At 44.8% G+C, this 22,092-nt stretch overlaps 1 protein-coding gene across 5 annotated transcripts in view; it reads left to right on the forward strand.

Annotated features, from left to right (window-relative positions):
- Positions 1–22,092, forward strand: part of SLC35F4 (solute carrier family 35 member F4) — a 118,313-nt gene that overhangs the window by 76,704 nt on the left and 19,517 nt on the right. Inside the window, exons 1-3 of one of the 5 annotated variants that reach the window (XM_026796533.2) lie at positions 6,588–6,905; positions 17,034–17,222; positions 21,793–22,090. The exons of 1 other annotated variant lie outside the window; for it this stretch is intronic. In XM_026796533.2, coding sequence (XP_026652334.1) covers positions 6,830–6,905; positions 17,034–17,222; positions 21,793–22,090 — 563 coding nt within the window. In that variant the 5' untranslated portion in view covers positions 6,588–6,829. Of the gene's footprint in view, positions 1–6,587; positions 6,906–17,033; positions 17,223–21,792; positions 22,091–22,092 lie in introns of those variants that run through there. 3 more of the 5 variants (XM_074543992.1, XM_026796534.2, XM_074543993.1) reach the window with 3 other exon arrangements.

Raw genomic sequence — 22,092 nt, forward strand, 5'->3', positions numbered from 1 at the left:
TGAATTAAATGAGATTTAAAGGTCCCTCCCAACCCAAACCATTCTGTGACAGAGGACCTGGCCACTGGTAGCGATGCATTAGGATTTTAGCTTTTATATTTTTCAAATTCTATACTGTATTACTCTAAACTCCATATAAAGTGTTAGTTAATTGTTTTCACATTTTGGTCAGACAAAACAACCCCTCTAGGCCTGAAATCCAAGGATTCCCTGCAGCCTCAGGCCCAAAAGCGTAAATAAAAGCGAATTTGGCAGGGGAAGCAAACTGGGGGTGTACAACTTCATTACCTGAAGCTGTAATTGGAGGATTAACCCCTGATGTGTAAATGGATCAAACTTAAAATTGTCTGAAAAACTCGAGACCATTGCCCAGCTTGGGTGTAGCCCCTCAGCGGCTCTGACTGCCCAAGGTGCGCCTATTGAAACCTTTAATAAATACCTACTCTTATTCTCTTAATCTTGTCTAGCCTCCTTTCTAGGTAGCTACTCCAGGGCATCAGCAGCCAAGACACCACTGGCTGTGGGTGGTTGTTGGAATCCAAAATGCAAGGAAAACTCTCAGAGCTTTGGGCCTGTAAGCCAAAGCTTAGAATGAAACACAGGATTTGATCTGAGACCTTGGAAGAGGCTTCCAAACTTAGGTGCTAGAAGTGAGAATGTGGATTTGTAGTTTAAAGCAGAGACATGTTAAGTGAAGGGAAGTTTAGAGTTTTAGAGTTTAAGATACAGAAAAAATAAAAGTTGTTACAGAGGTAAACAAGGGTTTTAGAATGCAGCACTGTAGGTGTCATAACATGATTGGCTTAGAATGCTCACACTGTAGCATGAGTCCTTAACACAAAAATTTAAGGATTGGGTCAAAACCATAAATATCCTTATTGGCAGTGTCTTATTGATGAATAAATCCCTAAAAGGTCTTGCAACTAAGGGTCTTGTGACCTTCTGAGCCATGCAGTGAAGATGTGAGCTGAACTCACCCTTCCTGCCTACATAGAAGATAAGAAAATAAACCACATCATCTAAAAACTCAGAGGTCCCATCTGTAAATCATTCCAAATTCCTTCAAAAATCCCCATAGGTGGTCTGAGTGTTTTGCAGTGGTTTCAGTGGTGTGGGAGCTGCTGTCCTGCAGTACCCCTGCCCATCTTCACGTTGTCATCTTGGAGTGGACGTTTAGCTGGTGCTGTTTATCTTATTTCCAGGACTTGCCTGCTAGGGGAGGCTAAAAATAGATCACATTGTGTTCTTCTGTTACAAAATCGGGGTATTAAAGAGTGAGTTCCTGGGCTGATTCACTGAAAATAGCAGCTCATGTTAATGTCAACCAGAGATCAGTGTACAAACATGCAACCCCCAAGGGCATTAAAATTGCTTCAGGTTTAGTAGGTGTTTCTTGCAGTCATCAGGTGAGATTTTAGAGAGTTGCTCTACTTCTTGGCATTTGCAAAATACAGGAAATTCTGGCTAAAGTCCAGTTTTGCCTCAGTGGACAAAACATACAAGAATGTAGAGTGCTTTCAGTGTGAACATTCTCACTTAATTCACACCTGCTTATGAGGGGTCACTTTTGGATCTGGTTTAGCATCTTTGGTGCCAAGATTGTGGCACACACTGGTGGGGCTGGAGGACCCTCCCCTGCCTGGCAATCAAATCCTTTGCTGTTTTTCTCAATGGTGAGCAGGGATATCCAACAGTTTTTAAGCCAGTGAGAGCTCAGACAAAGTAAGGACTTGAGAATTTGATTCTTTAAAATCCATATAACATGACTGGGCATGGCAAAGAGGTGAAGGGTTCTTTATCTGCAAGCCTTGGAAGTTGTTTGGGATTGAGTTGTTCAAGAAGCATTTGCTGCATGTTTCTGATTTTGCTAGAAGCAAGTGAAAGTTCAAACTGAAGTCTTGACTTCACTGTACATAAAAATTCCTTTGTAGGATACATCGGTTTTGATCTCAGTTTGACTGTTTGTCTCTTCTGCATCTTGCATCTAATTTGTATTCCAGTGGGATAAAATGAACTTGATAATGGCCTTTTAGCTTGTCATCTTAAAAACACAGGCTCAGCCTGGAAGAACCAATAAAAGTCTTGTTTATGAGAGTCTTACAGTCTAGTGATTGGGAATGGACTGACCTGCTGACTGCAGGGACAAATGCAAAGTGGATTTTAGATGGATCTTGTAGCTAGTGGTGTTCAACACTAGCAAACAGCACAGTTTTGATCTGAGCACTGTTTTAAAATCAGTTAAAGTCAAAGAAACACTTTCATGTCTTTATCAAGCATTCCCACACTGTGCTTCTTACCATTGGGAGCATCTGCCCTACCCAGGGTACCTAAAAGCCACATGAGCAGGTGGGAGCAAGTCACATTTCTGCCCTCACAGCCAGGGGGAAGAAGTGGCTGCCTTCAGAGTTGCTAATACCAGGTTATAATACACCTGTGAAAGAAGAGGCTGTGAGTTGTCCCCTAACCTTACCACTTTCTCACCACTCACTTTATAAAGATGTTGGTGTGGCTGGTTCAAACTTTGGCATCCAATGAGATGGATCCTTTATCAACATGGAAATTAATTGTTCCAGGCACTTATGCATCTGTTTTCCTTTAGCTGTGATGATCTGCCCTCCTTGGGTGTGTGATACCACACCTGCCATCCTCTCTGCATCAGAAAACCTGTGACTGCCCGCAGTTCAACTCCAGCTGTGCTTGCAGCTTCAGTGAGAAGAGTAAATAACCTTTGCTTGTGCAGCAGGTCCCTGAAATATGCATGAGTGGTAGCTAGTGCCAGCAGAGTGGGGTAAGCCAAGGAGCAGAGTGAGTTTTGATAGCATCAGCCCCTCTGTGCTGGGAGCGTGCAAGGCTTGTTAGTGGATGTGATTCAGCACTCCCCAGCCCTGGCTCTGCTGCCAGGGCTGGTTTGCTGTCTGGTTAGTGAGTCAGCAAGCTTGCAGCCTCACCCTGCCCTGTCTGGATGAATATTTACTGAGCCCAGGGACACAGAGTGCTGCAGGGAGGGTGGGGAGGAGCAAATGGGATGTGGAGCAGAGGCCTCCATGCACAAGGACTCTTGGCTGGCATGAGGAGTCTGTCCTGAGACACACTTCATTCACTGATTTCCTTTTCTAATAATGCTGGTGCTGGTCTGTCTCCAGAGTTTGGTGAGTGCCCCATCAGTTTTTACCTTAACTGGGAGCAGGTGTGGAGGGTGCAAGCCTGCAGCCTGGGTTCTTGTTTGCACTGCTGTGATTGTGATTCACACTGCAGGCTTCCTTGACAAATAGGGAGTCCTGAGGGAGAATAATTGGGTATGGAGATTGATGATAGAATAATTTAGATTGGAAAACACTTCTGAGATCATTGAGTCCAACCATTCCCCCAGCAGTGCCAAGCTCATCACTAACCCATGTCCCCAGGTGTCAGAGCCACACATCTTTCAAATCCCTCCAGGGATGGGGTCTCAATCATTGTACTGGGCAGCCTGGTCCAGGGCTTGACAAGTCTTTCCATGAAGAAATCTTCCTCCCTAATATCCAATCTAAACTTCCCCTGGCTAAACTTGAGGTCATCTCCTCTTGTCCTATCCCTGTTCCCTGGGAACAAAGCCCAGCCTCTCCTGTCTGCACCCTCCTGTCAGGGAACTGTGCAGAGCCACAAGGTCCTCCCTGAGCCTCCTTTTCTCCAGACTGTTCCCCCCCAGCTCCCTCAGCTGCTTCTCCTCAGACTTGTGCTCCAGAGCCTGTTACTGCTTATTGTTTATTATGAGGAGCATCTCACTGAGAATAAGAAAACTTAAAACATGTTCCAGGCTGAAAGCACAGAACTTGAAGCAAACAACATATGAAGAGCTGCTGTAAAGGTACCTGGAAACTTAGTTTAGTCTTGAATTTTGGAGGGCAACCCTCATATTTTCCCTCTCTGGTGCCTTGCATGAGCTCAAGGTGAGTAAGGTGGCACAGGTCTGTGGATTTTATGTTGACTTGTAATCTTGCAGTAGTTACTTGGAGTAACTGTTCTCCCATCCTGGTAAGTCAATCATCACATTGCACTTGTGGGTGGATTGCAGAGAGGGACAGAGCTTCCTCCTCTCTCTTCCACTCCATGTTATTTTACTCTTTTCTTCAGCACAGGTAGAGCAGAGATAGCACAGAGGAAGGGTCAGAAATGCAGGAGCAGAAATAGATGGCCCAAGCTCACTCTTGTGTGGCCTGAGAACTTTGGCTTATCAAACTGCAGTCTTTGATGGAAGTTCTAAGTACCGTTTCCACATAGTTTTATGCAGTTTTGTATCTTTTTCATTTCTTGTGTAACTGTTTTAGGAAGCTGAGATGGCTGGGGGGAGGATGTGAAAGATTGCTTTGAGGAGCTGAATTTGGCTTCTAACTCAGTGTTGAAACAATGGCTGATTCTCCTTTGAATAAAAAAAGGCAGCAGCTCTTAGATTCAGTCACGTTGTGTTGTTAGTGCTGAAATTGTCTGGAAGAAATGTCTGGAATTGCCTGACATTGTCTCATGCGTTTCATCCTCACCATTGTTAAGGTTCATTAATGATTCCATTATAAACCCCAATTTGCAGAAATGGCTTTCTAAAAGCAATCTCTGTATTATATTATTATGTTGTTTATATTATATAAATGCTCAAGGACTAGACATGTATTAATAGGGAGCCTTGTGATTGTGAAGCCAGCAATTACTTGACTGGTGATTACTCCATCACAAACTCTGCTGACTCTCAGCACTTCGGACAGGAGAATAAAATTCCTTCTGCAAATTGGGAAGATAATTTCCTTTGGAATGGTGGTTGTTACACAGTGCTGGAAACCCTCTGAATGCAGATAAGCAGTAAAAGCCAGTTAGCTCAAGGCAGTGCAGTTGATGCTTTGGAATAGACTGTCATGGTGGAGAGCCTTGTGAGTCACCAGGGATATAATGAAGATGCTAAAGGAGATCTCCAAGCCTTTCAGAATAGGATGTGCTGGCTGGAAAACCAGACATCTGTAACCATTTCTCTTCACTGTGCTCCTTCCATGATGTGTCCCACTGGGTGGGATGGCTGTGGGAGTGGGATGAGGCATTTTGTCCCTCTTTCCATAGGGTAGGATGGCTGTGGGAGTGGGATGAGGTCCTTTGTCCCTCCTTTCCATGGGGTTAATCACTGTCTCTTCCCTGCTGTGTCACTGTGCCCCAGGAGAAAAGTGAGGCCCCTCAATCCCCAAAGAGGGACAGGAGAGCAGCTTTATAGGAATGTGCAGGGCAGGATCAAGGGATCATGTCCTGGTGGGTTGCTCCAAGGACCCAAGAATCCCCTCCTGCCCCTCTGGGTACAGTGGAGTCTCAGGCTGCCTCTTCCATGAGGATGCCACAGGACAGTTCTCCCATGTGCCATCCTCTGCTGTGGCTGCATCCAGAGGATGATCCAGCTGGGACTCTGATTCCTTCTCTCTCCTCCCTGAGGGTTAGGGAAGAGACCAGTCCTTGCACACACACCCCAGTGACAACACATTATTGTGTAAATCCTGTGGGATTCCAGCACCGTGCTTGAGGGAGCCCAAATTGGAGAATTTTAACCCAGCTATTCTTCACCCTTTTCAAACCACTTTGGCCTTCCCTAGAGCCAGTGGCTTTTCCCTCTTTAGTGGGATAGTGGGGAAAGGAGGACCAAGCCCTGGGCTGAGAATCTCCACTCTCAGCTGCTATCAAAAGCACAAAGACTATAGATAAAAGGCCTAGTGCCCTTAAAAATTCAGCAACTTTGCCAGCAGATTCTGGGAGAGCTAAGCTGCCTTTCTGATCGTTCCCTTTTTATTTCCCATTGTTCCTATAGCAAACACCTTGAATATAAATGGTAAATGTTTCTCCTTACAAATTCTTGGATAAGACTTGATAGTTGATCTCTTGGTGAAGAGCTCTGGACCCAGGTGTCAGTAACCACTTCCTGGCAAAGGAAGCTCCCAGCACAGTGCTGGTTGCACAAGGGGATGAGATCTTCTAAGAGTTCCAGAAGTTGTGTGGGTTGACACCACTTCGCTCAGTGAAACTTTTCCATTGCTCCAAGTGAACAACTTCCAAAAATATTAATAGTAATAATAAAGAAGTAGAAGGGAGAGAAGGTGTCAGGGAAAGAGAGACATAACATGTCCTGGCTGTCTCAGGGGAAGTGAGGAAGAAATGTAGACCAGCCATAGCCTATATATATATATATATATATATATATATATATATATATATTTCTAGATCTGTCTTGGTTGTGACAGTTTTTGTAGGGTGTTAGAAGAACCTCCTGCAATACCACTGCTTTATTATCAGACACAGACCTGGATGTCACCTGTTCTTTTGCCCAAGGCATTCCTGATTTAGCAGCTCTATAGGAGTCCCATTATTCAAAGTTTACTTAAAATAATTACTATAATCATCCGTATATTGTCACAGTGTAAGGAACCAGAAAATTGCATTGCATAATTCCCTCGCAGTTGTCTGAGAAATCTCCTGTCTGTGCTGTGTTGCCAGCACAGCGCAGAGATTTGATGTGAAATCCCAATTTCCTGCAAAGGGGCTGCCACGGTTTGGAGTCCGTGAGGCGCCGCCGCTGATACATTTATATTTTATCTGCCGCGCTCCACAACTGAATGAAAGAGGAGTGTTGGCAGGGGTCAAGCATTGTTTGAACGTGTTGCAAATGGTTTCCCAGGGAAACAGCAAATCAGTACTCGTAGGCTCCTGCAGCATCTCCAGAACAACATCCAGGCACCAGCCACAGCCCCGTGTTTGCTGTGGTACTCGGGACCAGGGCGATGCAGAGTGAGCCAGAGTGAGCGCCTGAGCAGGAGAGCAGCTCCAGAGGATGAAGAAACATTCGGCAAGAGTGGCACCGCTCCCATCTCACAGTGTTTCCGAGTTAAATTCGCCTGTGCCAGACGGTAAATGCTTTTTTCTCCCCTCTGTAAATCTCATCCTAGGCAGGAGTTCACTCCGCATGCTCCTCATGCTCCGTTCCGTGCAGAGTAACAGGAATATTATGTGTGTGTGTGTGTATTTTTATAGTAATGCTCAGATAGCATTTTTAGCACTTTAATATCATCTGGGATAAGTGGCAGTTAAATTTCTGTTGCCTGTGTTCAACTGCTGTGTGAACGATTCCTGGTGGAGAACCTGATGTTGAAACGTGAACGATGGATAAAGTTGTTGTACTTCAATTCTGGCTTTTAAAATTATGTGAAATTAGGTCCACGTAATGTCATTGGCTTTTCTGGAGTATTTTACTGTGGTGCTCTAGATTTATTGGTTTTGCTGTGAAGACAGAGGCACCAACTTTTTTGTGCTTGCTGTCCCTCAGCTCAGCTTAGCAGTTGTCCCCTTAAACTGCTTTTCTTCCCCTTCATTTTCAGAGGTGTCAGCTCTTAAGCAATTCTTTAATACAGAAAACCACAAGATAGAAATTGGGAATTCTTTTGTATGCTCTCTATCAGACATGAGAACCTTGTTCCTTTAGGAGTGCCCATCAACTCCACATCACGCCTCAGAATCACTGGGAATGTGGTGATGTTGTCCAGCAGGAGATTTAACTGCCTTGATAGTGAAACAAATAAAAGTCAGTGTGCTGAAAATGTACATGCTGTATAGATCAGAGGTCAAAAGGAAAAGCTTTCATAAAAACACTCCTGATGTTCAGGTTTGAGTTTTTGACTTAAATGTCTGCAGAAATCTCAGGCTTTAACTGCACCATTTGAGTTTATAATCCTCAGTGCCAGATGTTCTGAGGAGCTGCCTGGTACTTCCCCAAGTTGCTTGTTGTGCCAGAAATTAGCTGTTTTCCCACCAGGTGTGTGTGTGGTGAGGACACTGGAGCTGTAAAACTGCAAGGTGTGTGCTCTGTCTGTGGTCTGAGCCAACCAGCAATGAAAATATAATTCCTTTTTGTGAGTTGAATTCATCCAGGAGCAAAACAAAGCAAGAGCCACGGTCCAGTGCTGGTCAGCAGAGCGTGACCCTCGATCTACCTGGCTCAGGCTGCCTTCAATTACAGACAGGGCTGGGGTTTGATGGACCAGGCAGGAGTTTGTGTTGTTTTTCTCAGAATTGTGTGTGTGATATTTAGAATTCTGCAGGCTTGGTGGTTACCTTAGTGTTTCTTCCTTGAGGGGAAAAAGCCTTAAGGAAAGTTGGAGGAGCTGAGTGCTTATTTGCTGGTGCACAGCAGCAGCTTTAGGATGTGTGATACTGAGATTCATACCCTCACCTGCTTTTTTAGGAGCAGTGTTACGGCCAGGTGAGCTGGCTGTGCTGGTAAAATGGGGTGATTTGCTGCTCTTTATTTCCTGAGGGCTCAGACCAGGCTTGTGTCATGCTTGGAGGGGAATGCAGAACATTAAAGGATGTCCCTGCCTCACAGAGCTCCAAGACAAGCTGTGGTTGCCTTCACCTGTCCAGCTTCTGCCTGGTGCCTCTGTTAGACCTGTCTTAACCTTCTGTCCATGCTGGGCTGCAGCAGCTCTGTTAAAACTGCCCTGTCTGGTTCCTGAGGGAGGGAAAATCCAGCCTTCATAGGAAGAAAGGGCAACAGACTGGAAATGACTACATGACAGCACTTGTCATACCCACCAGGCTGCAAATGGAAAGGTTCTTGCTCAGGATGGACCTGGCCAAGCTGAATTAATACTGGACCCATACATTAAATGTGTGTGCTGCCAGTTTTTACAGATCAGCAAAGATAATTTAGCGTGAATTCCCTAAGAATCCTAATGGGGTAGGGCAGCCAGCTTCCCAAAAGCACAGCATCTTTCCCCCCCTTTATTTCTCAAGCATGGGAGGGCACATGGAAGAGATTCCAGAGCAGCTTGGGCTGTGTGCTGGGTGGAGAGCAGGGGAGCAGTGGGCTCTGGGTGGGCAGTTTTCACACAGTTTTCACACAGTTCAGCTTTGTGGTTTCCTGGATCCCTCCTGATAAAACCACAGAAGCTGCTGACTCCTGGACAGTGGAATGAAATCCAGGCAAGAAGACTCCTTTGGCAGGGAAGGTACACCCAGTGCTTGGAGATAAATGGTGCAAAGTGCTGCTCATGTGGAGGGAAATGCCCAGAAGGGTCAGCACATGAGGATGTGAGCCCCCACTCCCCAGCATCAGCCAGGTGTGTGGCATGGACACTGCTTGGAATGTCCATCCCACCCATCCCTAAAATGCCATCATGGAAAGGCAGGGATGAGACCTGCCAGAGCTGTTACCTCAAGGGTGGTGGAGAAAACAGATGGAAATATCTCCTGGGATTGCAAAATGCAGCAATACAGTGATAAAACCCTGCTTTTGCCCCAGCTGCTTACCTGGAAAATGTTCTTTTCCAGGCTCTAAGTCAGGCAAGGAAATTGAAGCATGTGCTCAGTGCACTGCAGAGCTGCCATGGGCTGAGTCTGAGGCAGCCAGCCTTGGGCTCATCCACATCCATCCAAATGTGAGCCTGAGAAATCTGGGAGGGCTGGGCACCTGCAGCAGGTGATTCACCTGCCAGGGTTGGTATCTGAGGGAGCTGGGATGATTCACTCCCTCGAGGCACCCGGCACAGGCAGCAGTTTGTGCAGGAAATAAATACAAACCCAAATGTGAATTGTTGCTGAGCTGCCCATCTCAAGCTGCTTCAAGGGGAGCTCATGTCACAGCTGCTGTTTTGGAATCAGCCTGGATTTATGGATGTGTTTCTTGAAAGTAGAAGCTATATTGTGATTATTTATTAACGACGTACATGTGAGTGATATCTGGACTGTGGTGGGTGTAAATTCCTTTCACAACAACTTCACATCAAAGCAGCCTCGTAGCTTTCATTGAAGCTACTCTTGAGTTATGGCAGTGAAAGTTAAAGTGAGAGTTTAACTGGGAGTGTCTGTTTATTTTTGGAAATGTCACCAAATATTAGCAATGACAAGATTAATTTTCAGAGGATTTTTTAAAAATAGATTGTTAACCTTTTGGTTTGGAGTAGACTGTATAAATTGAAAAACAATTGGAAGCACATCTGATATAATTCAATACAAAATTTATAGCAGAGGGGGTTTTTATGGGATGGTGTGCAGCTTGGAATCAAATTATTTGTGTTTATCTTGCTCAGTCAGTGCTGGAGTGGTGGGAAGATGGTCTGATCCTGAGATTGGCTTGAATTAATGTTGGATCAGATATATCTGGAGAGGGGAAAAAAGTTCTGCAGTCTGATGTAGCAAAGGATATCCCTTTGAATGTGTGAGTTCCCAAAGCTCTCACTCAGAGGTTGTCACTGAGGTGGTCTCAGAGGAGTTTATGTAAGCAAAAACTTAAAATAAAATCCTGGAAGGAGACAAAGGGTCTTAAGTTCTGGTGTTGTTCCCCTCTTTGCCTGGGAAAAGTTCTGTGCTGAAGGAGGAGATTCCATCCCCTCCCCACAGGAGGTCAGTGTGCTCTGCCTCCAGAGCTGTCATGGTTAACTCTGAGATTTCAACACAGCATTTGTTTTTCTCTGTTTTTCATTGTTTATCAATGTTTTCTGACAGCAGAATGCAGTCCAAAACATTCCACTCCAAATGGATGTTCTAAATATTTTTTTTGTAGGCCACTGAGTGTGTTACAGAAGTTTTGATTTCAGCATATAAAAATCAGTCTTCATTTGCAGCACTCCCTTCTACATTCCTTCAAACTCTAAGTATGCTGTCATGCCCAGTAACTTTCAAATTTAAGTTCTCTTTGTTAATTTTATTGCAAGGTTGGGAGGACACGTGGAAGTTGTTGAGATTCCTGGTTGTAAGCAAAGATCTGGAGTGAGGGCTGTGTACAGACACTGAAGAGATAATTGGCAGAAATTGCTGATGGATGTCACTAGTAAACCACAACAAAATCTACTTTTTCTGCTTTCTGCTCTTGACAATAGTTAATCATAGTACAAGAGAAATGCTGTACGCCATCACTGAGTCATTTGTTTTTCATTAGAATCTGAAAATCTTTTCCCCTAGGATAAAAAAAAAAAAAAAAAACAAAAAAACCTGTAACCTTCTCATCCCCTTCAAACATGAAAACTTCCAGAACAAGCAAATAATAAATGAACAAGGCATCACTCTGAACAGACATCTGTGCATTACTAATACACAGAGACCACTGCAGTGTTTAAATGGAGAACATTATCTCCAAATGCCTGAGACATGCTAAAAAGAATTTTCTTCACTAAACAAGTAATGCTTATTCCTCAAACCTGTGTAGCACGCTGCCAGCAGAGCATGTGTGCTTGTTTTCTTGATTTTGCTTGGCTTTAGTAAAATGGAATCATGACTTCACATCCCTGGTCAGTTTGTTGGTTGTGAACACATTGAAAGTTGGGAAGTTAGTCAGTGTGTGTGCCCTTTGTTTTATCGTCAGACCCCTGGGCTGGTTGTACTGGTGTGCTGTGGGTTTACACCAGTGCAGTGAAGGGCACAATTTGATTTTACATGCAGTGGCTGGGATAAAATAAGCCATGGACCTAAGTCACTGAGGATTGATGGTGTTGCATACCCTGCTACCAGCTGTGTGCTAACAATCCAATTAAAGCTGTGGCTAATCCAGCCTGATGAGGTTTTGTTGTAAAATGGACAGAAGCAGCTCTCTTCACCTCTCCCAACAGCAGCACTACTCAACACCCATTCCATGTGCATCCCTGGCTGCAAAACTCACATCACCTTCTCCTTGATGTGCATCAGTAGGAGCTGAATTTCACTGGGAGAGCCTCCAGCCCTCCCCTGCTCAAGGGGAGCTCATGCACAGGCTGTGGGAGCACTGGGGCTGCTGGGGTGTGAGCAGGTCCATCACTGGGGTGGCTGCTGCTCCTGCAGGTGCCACTGCAGGGTAAAAGGAACGTTGGCAATTCTTTCTCCTGCAATTCAGCAGGAAGGTTCAGCTGATGTGTTTTCCACACCACAGCAGACCCACTCCTGCCTCCATCCATCTGTCAAAGCCCAGCAATGTGGCACTGCAATGGAGGCATCCTTTTGTCAGCACGGAGACAATGAGAAATCAGGGGCTGGGATTTTGAGGACACAGTAAAATGAGACTATTTTAATTCTGAACGAGTAAAAGGCAGATTGTAGGTGCCTTGAGTGGCTTTTGGCAAAGCTGCTCTCTCTCCTGACTGTGGTGGTAGCCAGAGGTGAGCAGTGCTCTTCAGGGCTTTGGGAGTATAACACACAGAAATTGTTCAGCTCATTTCCATCACCTATTTAACCATCGATTTCGTTGTGTAATCAAATAAAGAGAATGTGTTTTGGCACATCCCATCAAGCCAGATGTTGCTGTCTCTAAATGAGCCAGCACTTTGTGTCAGTAATGCAGTGTCCTGAATGCACAGATGGCTTTTGGAAGGGAATTCAGTTACCTGTTTGAGAGGTTCTAAATTTCCATCAGGGCAGTTGCATAAAAAAGAAAAGAAAAGGACACAATCAATCCTAAGATGATCTGGCCATGGAATTTAGTTCCAAGAGTGCATTTTTGTGTTGTGGTGATTATTTAACTGGCAATCATTTGATGCAGCACGGAGGGAACAGCGCGAAGCTGTGTCAGGGGAGGCTCAGGTTGGATGCTATAAAAGGATCTTCATGGAGAGCGTGGTTGAGAAGTGGTCACAGCACCAAGCCTAAGGAGCTCAAGGAGCATTGGAACAATGCTCTCAGGCATGTGGTGGATTCCTGTGGCTGCCCTGTGCAAGGCCAGGACTGGGACTCCATGAGCCTTGCAGGTCCCTTCCAGCTCAGGATATCCCATGATCTGATTTTAGTAGCAGCTGTGAGACCAGAAACATTGTCCAAATGCAATTGCATGAGTTGGTTTTTATTATTCCAGGTGCTGCTGTCACATGCTAAAGGTGTCAAATACTTGAAGAGAGTTGGGTTTGAGCCTCAGGGTATAATCCTTCTCTCCAAGCCCTCTGGAAAATAGCAAAGGGATTTTTCTAGCCAAGGCAAGGACACATTTTCTCCCTGTGTGGGCTGCATCTGGAGACCTGGACATGAACAGAAAGTTACAAGTCATGGCTTGCATCTTTCAGAGGGGACAGGGAGCTGTGCATTGTGTACAGGTGGTGGTGAAAATGCTTCTGAGGAGCAGCATGTGCTTCTTCTTCCTGGCTTGAGTGGACATAATAACAGCAGCAGATGGAGCCACCTCCTCCCACAGCTGGGACTCAAAATGGTGTTAAAGAACATGTAAAGGCTGGACTTGAGTGATATTAATCACATGGTTTAGGGTAGTCACCTTGCTAAATCAAAGTACACTGGGATGTGTATATAATGATTAATGCAAGATGGGGACAGACTTTGTTAGAGTCATGTGGAAAGCCACATGTTCCCCTTGCTGGTTTGTCTTTGGTCTCCATCTGCAGAGAAATGGCCCTGTTTCTTAAGTTATAAAGCATCTGCATTTTAAGGGAGAGGAAATAGATTTGCTGAAACAGATTAAGAAACTGAGTAACTGTAAAAAAAGTTACTGTAAAAAAATTTACAATTGCTAAAGTAATTGTAAAAAAATGGGAAAGAGCATGGATTTTTTTTTTTTAATCCAATAATGAAAAATAATCCATGTGGACTTGGTGCATTAAGATGTATTGGATACAACAGTGTGAGGCATTTTCCATTTCTCCCTTTCCTCTTTGGTCAGTCCTATTGGCTTGCTTTGACACTCAGTTACAACCTCCAAGGAACACTTCCAGCAGCAAGATCTGACCGTCTGGCAAGGTTTTTCTTATTTGTTTTTTCCCAATCTCTCCCAGTAGCACGCTCTTAAGATAGCAAATGATGCCCAAAATGCAGTTTTGTTCTCAGCCTGTGATTCATCCCTGCTAAAGCCACAAACCGTGTAAGGAGTCCCACCCCATGTTGGCAGCTCTGCTCAGGGTGGTTGTTCTGGGCCAGGTTGGATGAGGCTTTGAACACCCTGGTCAGATGGAAAATGTCCCTATCCATGGGAAGGGGTTGGAACTGGATGATCTTAAGCTCCTTTCCAACCCAGACCATCCTATGATTCTGTTATTCCCTGTATGGAAGTTCAGTGGAAAATGCTGCTTTTGATCCCTTCAAGTTTGGAGGGACTTAGATCCCTGCTCCACAGCTGAGAGTTGTGGAGTGAGACAGAGAACCAGAGCTCCCTTCCCTTCCCTTCCCTTCCCTTCCCTTCCCTTCCCTTCCCTTCCCTTCCCTTCCCTTCCCTTCCCTTCCCTTCCCTTCCCTTCCCTTCCCTTCCCTTCCCTTCCCTTCCCTTCCCTTCCCTTCCCTTCCCTTCCCTTCCCTTCCCTTCCCTTCCCTTCCCTTCCCTTCCCTTCCCTTCCCTTCCCTTCCCTTCCCTTCCCTTCCCTTCCCTTCCCTTCCCTTCCCTTCCCTTCCCTTCCCTTCCCTTCCCCTTTGGGAGGGAAATAGCAGATCCCTGCTCGTTTGGAAAGTAAGCCCAGCATTTATCTCTTCACCTCTCTTATCAACAGGTATCCTGAAAATATGTTCAGATTGAGCAGCATTAGGTGTCCCAGGCTCTCTGGCTGTAACAATGAAATATTGATAAATGGCTGCGCTGTCTGATTGCTTCAGGTCTGAGGGAAGAAGAATTCAGTAAATCAAGCAGTGGCTTTCAGTTTAATGCAATCTCTTGAATTACAGTTTTGGTCTCACCTGCTGGGTTTGTCAATGCACAGGAGAAGATTCATGCCTCTCTGTTGTACCAGATATAAATAACTCAGAGCCCTTTTTGCACGTGAGGAAAAATAGGCTTCCATCAAATTTTGGTTGCATGTCACCTGCTAGACTTCTGCTGAGTATAATGTGAATCTTGTTCTGAAATTAATCTGAATTGAGACATAACACGTGTCTTTCAACATAATGAAATCTCTTTAAATTATGAATATCAAAATGAGGAGTGATGTGGAGCCAGCCAACTCAGTGGCTTCTTCTCCAAGGACAGGAAGCTTACAAACACTTACTGAAAATAAAACCTCTTCAAGTTGTGGACCTGAAAAATCAGAAATGCCTTTTTGAACATTTTGCCCCCAAAGTAGTGATTGGTTTAACCTCATGGAGGCTGGGACTAATAACAAATGAAGGTGTAATTCACAAGAGTAACTTGCAAGATGTTTACTAAATCTTACAAAGTAGGTGATGCTATTCTTGTTTGACCAGTGGGAGAGGTTGCTCTTGGAGTTTGAAATAAGTGGAAAAAGTGATGCAGAGAGTTCTGTGGCTGCTAGATCATTATTTTCTCCATTGAAAAGTAACTTTGTGAAGGTGAGGGGCTTTTTAAAGGTCTGAAAACATCCTGGTAGGCTCTAGAAAGCTCTTGAGAAAGTAATGCTCATCAAAAATTGAGGAGAGGCAACACAGTGCTTTGCTTAGCTTGCTTCTCACCATGCAGGTCTGAATTTTTCAAAGTGAGTTTGTGGGTCTGCTATGGGTTGTTTACTGCATTGATTTGATTTGTGGGACTTTATCATCAGTTGGATTCTAAACTTGGGTGCCCCCCTTGAGTCAGGGTTCCCTCATAATGGACAGAGAAGAAAAGGAAGAGTGTCTTGAGAAAGATCATCTGGAGGGGGTCAGCTCCTGCTTGAGTCACTTTTCTGCTTGGTAGGTAAAAATTGCAGGCTCTAAATAGGCTGAGAGATGATTTTTTTCTTCTGTATAATTCCATATTTCATACATCAGTCTTTATTAGACTTGGTGAATCCAACACACCTCTAAGTCCCTGAACCCAGTGGCAAGAGTCCTGTCTTAATTCTTGAGTCTTGGATACAGCCTTGGCTTTGGAATAGACTTTCAAGTAGTAGCTGAGTTTGATGTGTTTTGCTCAAAGTGCACTGGAATGGCTCATGTTGGAACAAAGAATGTTCCACTCTGGGATTTCTGCCACAGTTGTTACACATGTGGCACCTTACACATGGGGTTTGTGTCCATCTTTGTATTCTTTTCAATATGAAGTAGTTGGATTATCATGTTAAATCCTTCCAAGTCACAGCAAGGTCAGTGGCTGCTCTGGGTGTGTGTATCTTCCACAAGTTTTAGGTGAGATGGTCACCACTTGGAGCTGCAAAACAAGCACTGGGTGATCTCAGCTGGCCATGAACACACATTTATATCTGCCAGAATGGCCTGTCATCCTGACTTTCTGCTGGAGAAGAAGATTCTCTTGTGCTGCTCATGTGTTGACCTCTTACAGAGACCTTCAGTAAATTTAGAAGTCCTTGCACAATTGATCACCAGTTACTGATGGATTCCAGCACTGCACTCTTTGCTGTTGATTCCTGATCCTTAATCCAGCCCTTTGAGCTCTTATTAAATATGATGTCCTAATCAATGGAAGATTTCTCATCTGGTAGCACTGGTGTTTCTGGGACCTGGGGCTTCTCTGCCACCTCAAGCTTCTGTCCAGCCTCTGTGTGAAACGTCTCATCTTGGAGTTGTCTGCATCTAGCAAAGGAAGAAAAAGCAACTTCTCTGAAGATGTGGAGATTCTGATTTGGTGTTTGTAAATGCTTAAAATCAGCATCTTCAGTCCTGTAGCAGAAGTCTTCATCCAAAAGTCTGCAGTGAGTGACTGTGGCTTCATTCCATACGAGAGTCTCAAGGATCATTCTGGAGGATGGACAGAGGAAGCTCTCCTGTAGGGAGGTTCCCAGCACTGAGGGAAGCAGTGGTTCCCCAGCCCTCCTTCCCATGCTGAGGGGGAATGGTGAGCTCTCCTCTGGCCTGATTCAGTGTCAGTGCTCAGGGAGGGCCCCACGTGAGTACAAATTCCTTTAACTGTGCAGGCCCTGTGGATGGAGCCGTGGGGCTGAGAATACACTGCAGCATGGGGCTCTCATTTCCTCAGGGGGAAGACTGGTTTTCATGCAGCACCTTTTTATCTATAAGGGGGGAGAGAGTTAAGTATTTATTTACTCACTTATTTGCTTTATCCTGAGCAGAGCTGAAACCTGCATTTTCTGCCGTGCGCTTCCTTTTGTGTGCATTTCACTGCCAGCCTGTTTGAAAGCCCCGTGTTCCTCCGGGGACTTTCCAGACAAAACTGATGCAAAACTCTTTCTTCTCAGGTGCCTCACGATCATCTGTCATCCAATGCAAGCCAGGAGGCAACTGCCCCAGCAGACACAGAGGCATGACTAGGCAGCTCTCCCCTCTATCTGTTGCTGAAGATTCTGCTGCTCCCATTCTTGAGCTGCAGAATCGAAGTCCCTCGGGAATCTGTCGGCACAGCAGAGTCGAGAGGCAGAGCAGATCAGGTAGGAACCCACAGCCACACTCCTGGCTCTTCCCTCTGTCTCTGCAGAGGTGGGGCAGGGCCCGAGCATGCTGAGGTTTGGTTTGCCCCGTGCAGGTCCTTCCCGAGCCCGGGGGTGAGCGGGAAGGTCTCGGGACTTCTGCTGGTCAGAGTGACCCCGAGATGTGTTAGAAAATCTCTTTTCCCAGCCTGGCTGTTGAAGAAGGAGTCAGAACTCTTCTGGTGTCATTCTCAAGGTTGTTTATTGTTTCTTATCTATAAAATTCTTTCTCTGGCCTGCCAAGGTTCATTCAGCAGGTCAGACAGAGGCACACTGGCTGCCCTCGGGGCAGTGTTATGTCTTTATACTAAAAACTACGTGTACATTATTTACAATAACTTCTCAATACCTGTCACCTATGTTAGACAGTGAGCTTCTACTCTAAACCAATCCAAAAGTGCCAGCATCACAGCAGAAGATGGAGGCCAAGAAGAAGAAGGAGAAAGGCTGGACACACCCAGATTCCTCTAACTTGCCTTCTGAACCCCCATTCTAAAAACCCCAAAAATCTATTTTTCACCCCGTGACAAACTAATTATTATTCTGCTTAGACTTTCGTGGCTTGCAGATTCTCATAGAAGGTTGGTAATTTTTTCCATGGGTCATAATCAAAATCACAGGTGTCTTGGGCTCTGTGCCAAGGTCTCTGAGCCCCTTGGCAGGGGTTTGAGTAATCCAGGGCAGCCAGAGGGATGTCCTGAATTCCAGCAGGAAGGTGGCACGGATGGGAAGAGCAGGCTGGGATTCACAGGTACACGACGTGCATGAGATGCCCAGCACAGCGTGAGGCACAGAAGATCCTCATAGCTGGTTAACCCCAGCACACAGTTAGGTTTCCAGGGTGGTTGTGTCTCCTCAGCTTCAGCCTGGCCACATGCCAGAACCCTTAGGAGTTCCTTCTCAAAGACAGTGGTGACCTCAGCTCACGCCACGGATGGTCTGATGAAGAGGAAGAGAAGGAGCAGCAGGTGGAAGGATTTCTAGGCAAGACCATCACAGCTCAGATCATCATCAGCTGCTCCTCAGGGCTTCCATCACCCACTTCACTGCAGGAGTTTAGCTCAAATGAACCTGTAGGTGTGGTGAACACTGATCTGTTCACCATGGTGTTCATCCAGCAGCTGCAGGGGTGGGATGGGAGCAGTTACAATGTGCGGCCACAGGCTTGTGCGTCTGCTAAACCACACTGTTGAGGAGGAGAGACTTGAAATGAGTGAAATAATTTAACTGTCCAAGCTTTTTGGAAGGAAATTATTTAATTGCCTGAGTTCTTTGGAAGACTGCCTGTCTAGATACTGTGAGCAAAAAGGGGAGGAAGAGAGGTTAGATGTCCCTTGCACTCTGGACCTGGGGGAGCTGAACTTTCTCTTGTCACTGGATCTCTGATGGCAGCAGGAGTCACCCATTTCCTCCTTGTGTTGGAAAACAGAGGGATCTCGTGCTCCAGGAGTAGTCTCTTGATGGAAAGCCTCAGAAGAGTATTGGAGGTGATCATTGCTGCCAGGAGCTGATGCAGCATCTTGCAGTTAAGATCATAGCTAAGAAATCAGAAGACCAAATCTCATTTTTCCAGATATCAGGCTGAAATAACGGTGGCACTAAGGTACATCCAAAATCAGAATCCATCTTCTCCAAGAAAGAGCTCTAGGCCCCCTTGAGTGGTGTCTGGATGTCATACTCTTCTAAACACTTACTTTTCATTTAATAATTTCCCTTTTGATCCTAATCTTCCCATCCTTATCAGAGAAGTCTTAACTAGGACTGATCTAATAGCTAAACAAATACAGAGAATATGACTTTCTAGGGTCTAGTTGCCAAACAGCCAGAAGAGTTCTGATGAAAAGCTGTAGGTTTTGATTTTCCTCATCTCACTCCTCTGAATACTGCAAGCAAAAGGCTCTTCTGTGACCATCTTGTCAGCAAGAACTGCACTGTGGGCCAAGGGACCGTGCAGGGCTGTTTCTGCTCACAGCCTTGCACAGTTTGTCATGGCCAGAGCCACCTCCCTGTGTCACCTGCCGTGTGATCTGCATTCTTACCTGTGCTTTCTAGCTTGTTCCTGTGCTCTTCCCAGAATAAGTCTCTTGGTTTGCTCCAATCCCATCCCAATGCAGACCCCAAGGGTTTCTGCTACCTTGCCAGTTGTAAAATGCTGTCTCTCAAACACTTTGGCTGATCAGTTTGTTTTCTCCTCACTATCATTGGGTGTCTAAACACAAGGGCTTGCTCCATGACTTGGAAATCCCTAAACCTCTTTAATAGGAACCGTGTGCCTGCTCACCCTGTGGCTCACTCCCTGTCATTATTTTGAAATCTATTTCTTATCTTGTCCTTTTGGTTCTTTGGCCAGGAATTAGGTGTGCACATCCCACGGATTTTGAAAGCAGCTGTCAAGCTACTCTGTCACGGGGAATCAATCACAATTTCACTTAAGTTAATTGCAAATATCTGCTCTAGAGTTAAGTGCCTCCAGTGAGTTTAGATGTAGATGGATGTAGATAGATGAGGATGGAATCAGCTCCCCTCTCAACATGCCTTTCCATTATCATTAAATATAAAGGGGCCCCAGACAACATGTTCATCCTGAATACACAGTTATTTGCTAACTGCATCACAAGGGATGAATCCCACTGATTAAAAACTTACAGCAGCTCCCCACTGTGCACTTATTCAGGCTAAAACTTACACAGGTCTTTAAATCCAAGGTAGGTCTTGCAACAAGTGTGTGTTTCTGTGCCTTTCCCTGGCATTCAGACCTGGGACTGTAACACCCAAATCAAATGCTGATGGTGGTGTCATGCATAATGACACCAGTTGCATCATTATTGTGTAATTGGAAAATAGAGAGCATGGCTCAAAGTGCTTTATTCTTCTATCATTGTGTGATTATTTTAAGTGGTAGCTGAAAAAGGACTAATTGCATGGTAGTTTTACTTGGCAGGAAGACCTGCAAGTTGATGCTACTATAATATATTCTTTTTAAGCCATTCTTACTTGCAAATAAACTGTAATTTACCTTTCAATAGACGTCAGTCATTATTAGTACCATCAAAATATCTACTTTCTCTCAGCAGCCAAGGAGAATGCTAAAAGGATGCTTGCCTTTTCAGACCCATGGCTGATTATCCTCTGCATGTTTTTAATAAACCTGTAATTTTATTTAAATTCTTGATTCACCACTAAACAATGGAGCCACTGCATACAGATTATTTTTAGGGAAAAAAACACATCACACAATTACAACTGCAAAAAGCTCCATATCCTAGTTAGGAAAATTCTTGATTCCAAATCAAGAATAGCAAATCAGTAGCACTCCCTGCTATGATAAATCTTTTTTTTATGTGTAATGTTGGTTTACAGTAATAGCTAGGAACCCCAGTTTGACATTTCTTTATGGCTAGTGTAGCAAAACCAGTAATATGAAAGGAAATTATACCTGATTGTGAAAGAATTCCACTGTCACATAAAAGTTGGATATAGGATGGTGTATGCTCTCACTCAGTGCATCTGTAACTTCTCTCAAAACCATATTGTTTCTTCTGTACATCACATCATGTATTAATGTGGCTGATAACTGATGGGAGTAGTTAAGAACATCTTCAGGCCATGATTTTTAGAAGATTTTCCTGTTTCTTCTCCCAGACTGTGATGTGGTCAGACAGGGTGAATGGCTGGAGCTCAGTGTGCCCTGTGAGCTCCCAGGACAGCAGGGTTAGTGCTCCTTGTTTTCAGCTGGGATCTAGGAGAGCAAAGCAGGGATCATGGGCTGCATCTCTGGGAGATCTGTCCTGGAGCAAGGCACCAGTCAGTGAGATTAAATTCTCCCCACTTGTGTTAGGAAATGTGCACATAGACCTGAAAACCACTGAAAAAAACCCAAAACCACCGTGCTGAAATGGGAAATGCCAGCTCTCCTGTTGCTCCTTGATGATGTGCAGAGGTTTGTTTCTAGGCATGCCAAGCTTCACTTTTGTCCAGTTTCCGTTGTTAACTTCAGAAATGTAAGTACACCAACCTGACTGCAAAAAGCCTTTTTCTGCTTGGGTACATAAAGCCAAACTATTTCTTTCCTCCCCGTCCCAGCTTGTAAATAAAAGTGCTTGTGGAATTAAAGTGTTGAGGAATAAGAACTTGGTGCTGTCTCCAGACCTGCAGGCCCAGAGAGCTCTTCTGTCGCACACATGCACAGTGATTTGCCTCTGTAACATTTTATTCTGGAGGTTTGATGGCAGGGGGAATGAAGGGCTGATAAAGCAAATAGTGACAACAGCTTATTTGTAATGCTGTTACCTCAGCCCTCACTGTTGTGTTTGTGTTTGGTTCTGCCTCCTTGAAGTGACAGAGTTGATATTATTAAAACACTTCTGTGCAGGATTTCAGTATTTATGGGACATAGAGGAGTTACAGGGAGAAGGCAAGGGATGATTTGTGACTTGCACCAGAATGGGAGGTTTTGCCAAGAATTATTTCAAATGCATTCATTACATGTACAACTCTTTTTCTATTCTTCCTTTTTTTTTTTCTCTTTCAGGAGAAGAAGGAACACAAACGCACACAGAGAGCAGCAGCCAAGAAGCTGAAGGACAGACACGATGCCAGTCCTGCACATCCACATTTCTCAAGCTAATCTGGAGATTCCTGATCATTTTGTCCGTCTCTTCCTCCTGGGTTGGAACCACACAGTTTGTCAAAATCACTTTTGAGACCTTTGACTGTCCCTTTTTCATGACTTGGTTCTCAACAAACTGGAACATTATGATTTTTCCCATTTATTATTCCGGGCACCTTGCAACTGCACAGGAAAAGCAGTCTCCAATCAAAAAATTCAGGT

The sequence above is a fragment of the Zonotrichia albicollis genome, chromosome 6 (assembly GCF_047830755.1).
Source record: "Zonotrichia albicollis isolate bZonAlb1 chromosome 6, bZonAlb1.hap1, whole genome shotgun sequence".
Taxonomy (NCBI): domain Eukaryota; kingdom Metazoa; phylum Chordata; class Aves; order Passeriformes; family Passerellidae; genus Zonotrichia; species Zonotrichia albicollis.